The sequence below is a fragment of the Cicer arietinum genome, chromosome 7 (assembly GCF_000331145.2).
Source record: "Cicer arietinum cultivar CDC Frontier isolate Library 1 chromosome 7, Cicar.CDCFrontier_v2.0, whole genome shotgun sequence".
Lineage (NCBI taxonomy): Eukaryota > Viridiplantae > Streptophyta > Magnoliopsida > Fabales > Fabaceae > Cicer > Cicer arietinum.
Window position 1 is genome coordinate 2,288,950 of NC_021166.2, and position 5,983 is coordinate 2,294,932.

Here is a 5,983-nt window from a genome sequence, read left to right on the forward strand (position 1 = left end):
AAATTAACTAAAAAGTCAAAAATCATATTTAAGTTAATATATTTAAAATATGACCTTTTCTTTTTTTAACCTTGAATGTTCTCATGTTTCTTCATTGACATTTGAATAAGAATTAGCATGCAGGTCAATTTTTTTTCGTTTTATTATCTTCAATTAATATATTAATTAAGGTTTTGTTGCTTAATTGAATTTAAAAAATATACACTGGAAATAATATCAATGACAGGACAGCATTTTTATGTATAGACATTCAACTCATCAAACAACGTGTATTTAACAAACTTTATTTTAATTTACTAGTGTTTTCTGCGTAATAAAAAGGGAAATGGATGCTTTAATTTTCAGTTCGAATGAATCAACGATCAGTTGGGAACAAGCTGGTAAGTTTGATAATTATCAAAAAACATTCAATTTACATATAGATATAATGAACATAAAATCCCCAATTATGAGTAAAAATGCACATTTCCACACTTATTAAGGATTGGTTAAGTGTATTTAATTATCGTAATTGCATGTAAAAAAAAAAGTAAATTTAACATATCCCTAATTATAATAGCCATCTCGTCATAACTTTAAAGAAATAGTTAATAATATTTTTAGAATTGTCCTCATCTTTCTTTAATTTTCTTAATTTTTTAAAGTTCTTCTATATCTAAGTATATCTCAGCTTGCACATGATTTATTTCCCCGCAACAGTAATACTCTATATTGTTCATACCATATTGCGGGGTTTGTGACCGAAAATAAACCATGATCAAACTACACACAATTGAATTGTAAAAGGCGTCGGATCATGGTTCAAAGTTCAAACAATTCATTTCAAATTTTAAAAATATTGGTTCAAATATAGTCTAAATAGCCTCATTAAGTTCGAACTTCCTCTTGACTCACATTGTTTTCTTCAGTGATTCACGAAGTTGTTTAGAAAACTTAAAAAAATTAGGGGTTTAATTGTGTTTTGTATTTTAATAATATTTTTCTTGTAAGTTATAATTCAAATCAACTTATTTGAATTATATTGAAAATATTTATGAAATAAAATATGAAAGCAAAGAAATAAAAGAGATAAAGGAAGAGAAAAATATACAATTATCTAATTATCTCGTTATAGAGAGATTTCATTTTCTTCATTTGAATTATTTAATTTACTAAACAAGAGTATTCAAAAGGTTTCTTTAAATTTGTATCATATACCCTTTAAAATCACTTAGAATAGTCAAGCTTTCCAAGAAGATAAGTTGAGAATCATCTGACCCTCTAAAGACTAAGAATTATCTATGTTACTCCAATCTAGTATCATATCTATTGAAAATGACATAGTATCATCAAATCTTTTGAGTGGATATGATTAGTTACTATTGTGCGATTTACAATTCACAAATAGATTTTGTTTTAACAAATTTGGGTTGATAATTCATTATAAAAGAATATGAAATACAATTTAAAATAATTAATCCTAGTATCTCTTATTTAGAGAATAACAATTTTTCTTCTTGGATAATTTTATAACATGATAATTGTCATGGAAAAAATATACAATACAAACCCTTCTTATTGAGTGGATTATGTTCTAGATATTCATTTCAAATAAAAACCACTTTGGATGATTTAAGATTTCTTCCAATCTATTTTGATTATATTTATCAATTTCAAACTATCGTCGAAATCAGCTTAAATAGATATTCGTAATATATTTGTTGGAATATATTGTAGATGCTCATTCGTAATCTGAAAAGAGCAATTGAAACTTAAATAGTTTGACATTTATTTTTCAACTTGTTTGTGTACATATGGTTGATTTTTTATGCTTTGATCTTCATGCTTAGTCTTTGTACAAATTCATTCTTTGACTCTAATGACTTTGTGCAATTATATGATGTAAACCTAAGCAAATGACTCTTTGCATGGTAGAGTTTTCATATAATATACTTCATATTATTCGTCAGACGGTGACTTTGTCTTGTAACAAATAATGCTTTATATATTGCGTCAGATACTCTTTAGTGACATACTTAATTTGGATAACTTAATCATCACCAAAGGATGATTACGAGATAGTTCGCTCATTTGTCACATTCTCTAACAATCCAATATTTTTTTCTTCTTTCTTTTCTCTTTTTGGTTTGCTAATTAGATACACTTGCACACTTCAACAAATATTAGAGGATACATTATTTTCTTATATTTGTTAACATTAAAAAAACAAATATTACATTGTTCTTGAACTGATCTGGTTCTTACACTCTACTATCAATGCATGATCCTCATCGTTGATATTCTCATTTCTCATCATTCTTTTTTTTCTGTGTAGAGCGGCGACCACCTCATATTATTTCAACGTTGCTGACCTTCTTATGATGGATATATGAACCAAAGATTTGTTAGACCTTGGTAGTGACGTCAATAAGAGCAACAAATGTTTCTCATTTAAAATTTTATCAACTACATTCAATAATTGACATATTAACAGGTTGAATGCATTAATGGAGTCATGAGGTTTTTTTTTGTATCTATTTTGAGTTGATACAACTTCATCTTCAAAAAAAATACATAGATGATCTCATTCTTATCCCACAAAGTCATTGGTATTTTCTCCTTTAACACATGATATTTGTATCAAGAGCTAGAGCCAATCGAAAAGTACTTACAACATTACACTCATGGAGGTTGGTTGCTCCTCCAATAAAGCTTGACCAAGATCTTGCTGAAAAAATTATTTTTACAATATATAAAAATTATTTTTTCATTAACCAATGAAATCTTAAACTTCTGTGTGTTGTCTGATACAACTCTAATCCACTCTTGAAGAAATCTATAAAACTTAAGATCTAAGATCGAGCACACATGCCACTAAAAAAGCAACACAATAATTTACGTGGTTCGATACATTTTGTATATATCTATAAAAACGTCTCTACAATTATATTTATTATCTCAAATAAAATTACAATAATTTATAATTCAACCTCAAATTGTGCATCACTCAATAAAATTGATTACTTGAGTATCCCCACTCAAGAGTTACAAGAAATGGTTCCTTAAGTTTTTTACTTTAGTCTCTTAAATTTTTTTTACTCCATTTGGATATCTTAAATTACAAATTTAAAATCAAATATTTGATATTTATAATTTATTGAATGACTAATATTTATAACTTAATATATCAAAATTGAAAGAAAATGTTAAAGAATTAGAATACAATCTAAAAATAACTTAATTAAAGACTAAAAATATAATTTAACTATATATATATATATATATATACACGAACTACTCTATTCATTTTTTTATTCATGAGCACCAACTTTCTTAAATAAAAAGTACTTCATTTGTCTATAAATATAAGATTATTTTTTCACTTTTTTGTTGATCAAACTTCCTCATATATAGATAAATTCTTCATCAAAATATTCCTATTTAATTTAGGATTGAGAAACATAGATTTTTTTTTCTTCTCATAGTATCAATAATTGTATGAATGAAATTTATAAAAATATAACATATATGCGACAAATATATCATTGCATTATTTTTCAATATCCCTAAACATTATTGGAGGAACGTGTAATAATGAAATGAGAGATCATCAACTTTACACCCAAACAAATAACGGTCGGAGTATTAAAGAAAAAGACTAATAATATTTCGAGGCTTACAATGCAGTGCAAGCTGCCATTCTTTGGGTCACTGTCGGATTTCTCGTGATTGTCATTTACTTCTTATTATAATTAATAATAATAATTAATAGCCACCACCTAACGAACAAAAGCAACTTCCAATTTATTAAAAAATAAAATAAATAAATCCTCTCATTTTCATGGTGGGGGAATATGATCCCTCGTTGGCTATATACAACATAAAAATTAAATACCCTTCTACGTGAAGTCAATATTATGTTTTCCTCTCACTCAAGCAACACAACAATGCACATCACTTTTTGTATGATACTCCACCCAAATTAAATATAAATAAAAAATATTAAAGTTTGTTGATATAGTTCAAAATTTAGGAAGTATTTTTATTTATATTTCAATTTAAATAAAGTATTATCTAATAAAATCACAAGGACATCTCACCAAAATAATAAAAAAATTTACCATGTTTTTATTAGTGGAACTCAGATTGACTTCTCCAACCGCAATGCAATTAAACACATCTAACATATTAACTAAAAAAAGATGTTCAAATATTAAAGTAACATTTGAACTTAAAATTTAGATTGTTTCATCTTGTTTAGATATGTTGTCTGCAATGCACTAAGCATCTCAGGTGATTTCTGCTAAACATTGACCACCTTCAAGTTAAGACGATGTTTGAGGCAAAGGAAACGACGTCGTTACGGCGATGCTATTGTGATCCTTGCAACTCAGCGCTTTTAAAATTCTCCACGATACTTTGCCGGAGCTCCGATTCACGGCCAAATTTCCACCGGAATCCGATGCCGGAAACATGCTGGTCGACGGATTCCGCCGAATTTGCCGGTTCTTAATATCGTTGAGTTCCATCTCCGGCGGAACCTTCATTTTCCCAAACACAAGAGAATACCATCGCGGCTTCATTGCCTTCTTTGCCACACCTTCCGACGAAGCAACGCTCCTTACAGAAGAATTCCGTTCAACTTCCGGCGCCTTCGAGATCACAAAATTTGAAGAATCTCTCAACCTACAATAATTAAGAGACCGACTGTTCTTCATCATGATGCGGCTAGAACCACCGCAATTGCTGACACTGTTTGATCGAATCACGGAAGAAACAGATTCCGATCGCCGGCGATGCGTGTGTGATTTGTTCACTTCAACGTTGAGATTTTCGCGGCGTTGATCTTTAAATGAACTTTCTAAATTGTCTTTGAATGGTACGAGTTTGCCGCAGAAAATGATGTCGTCCGCCGGACACATATCGGAGCTACTGCAACTGCTGAAACCGTTGAAGAATTCGCTCGATTCCGATAACGACGATGGTTGAAGAATATTATTTCTATTAAACGACTTGTCGTCTAAGCTTTCTGAATTTTCGTTTAGTGGAAGGTCACATAGCGAAAGTGCCTCTTCTTCGTCTTCTAATTCCGACTCCACGTCATCATTTGAGTCTTTCATTATATGAACATATTCATCTTCCATGGTTGGAGGAACAAAAATAAATACCAATAAAAAAAAAACAACGAGACAGTTAAATTGGCGGAATTAATTGTTTTAAAGAGAGTGGGAGGGGCAATTGTTGTGTATGTATATGTGTGTGGGTGATTTTTTCACTATGATGTGCTTTGGATGAAATTGAGTAGGGGAAAAACAAAGAAGGGTGTGGGGGAATTATTAGTTTCTATTTTTGTTTGGAGTGTATATAACGAAAATATTTTGATTTGGACTTTTATTTATCAACAGGGTATTTAGGTTTATTAGTCGATGTATTCTAGAAATAAAATAAAATAAAGAAGGGTGATAAAGAAAGGCATCTAGAAAGCCCGAAAGAGTGAAGGGTACTGAAGAGAGGGATGGAAATAGTGCATTGTCTAATTCAGCGTAAGAACAGTCCATATAATTTGTTCATATAATAATTCCAAAGGGGCAGATATACACGTGGCTATGTTGTTTTGATGATTTAAGCATTGCCACGTAAGAAAAGAGGCCCACGGATACGTACTAGTAACCTTTTACTAATACAACAATTGGGACAAAATAATTATACAAACACTAATGTGGCTGATTTGTTATTAAATCAATGCTAATGTACAAACAAGTAATCTTAAATTACGTACCAACTCAAATTGGCACATGTGTTCGGATTTTCTGCTTATATTCCATATGATGTGTTTGAGTCTCGAATTCATAATGAGGGGTCCAACTAGAACAATCAGAATGGTCGAGCTAGAGAAAATTGGTTAGGACAACATTTTGGCTCCGCGAATGGAGCAGTGCAACCTGCGGTCACTCGAAATAACTATTTGATTGAACACATAATGGGTATCTAAATTGTGTAGAAA

The 5,983-nt window shown here is 30.1% G+C and overlaps 1 protein-coding gene across 1 annotated transcript; it reads right to left on the bottom strand.

The window, feature by feature from the left end:
- Positions 1-4,084: 4,084 nt before the first annotated feature.
- On the bottom strand, positions 4,085-5,487 carry LOC101495164 (uncharacterized). The gene has a single exon (XM_004507795.4). It carries the CDS (start codon positions 5,121-5,123, stop codon positions 4,305-4,307), a length of 819 nt encoding a protein of 272 aa, XP_004507852.1. The 5' UTR covers positions 5,124-5,487; the 3' UTR covers positions 4,085-4,304.
- Positions 5,488-5,983: the final 496 nt, after the last annotated feature.

Coding starts and splice junctions, on each gene's coding strand:
- LOC101495164 (XM_004507795.4), bottom strand. CDS start 5,123: ATGGAAGATGAATATGTTCATATAATGAAAGACTCAAATGATGACGTG.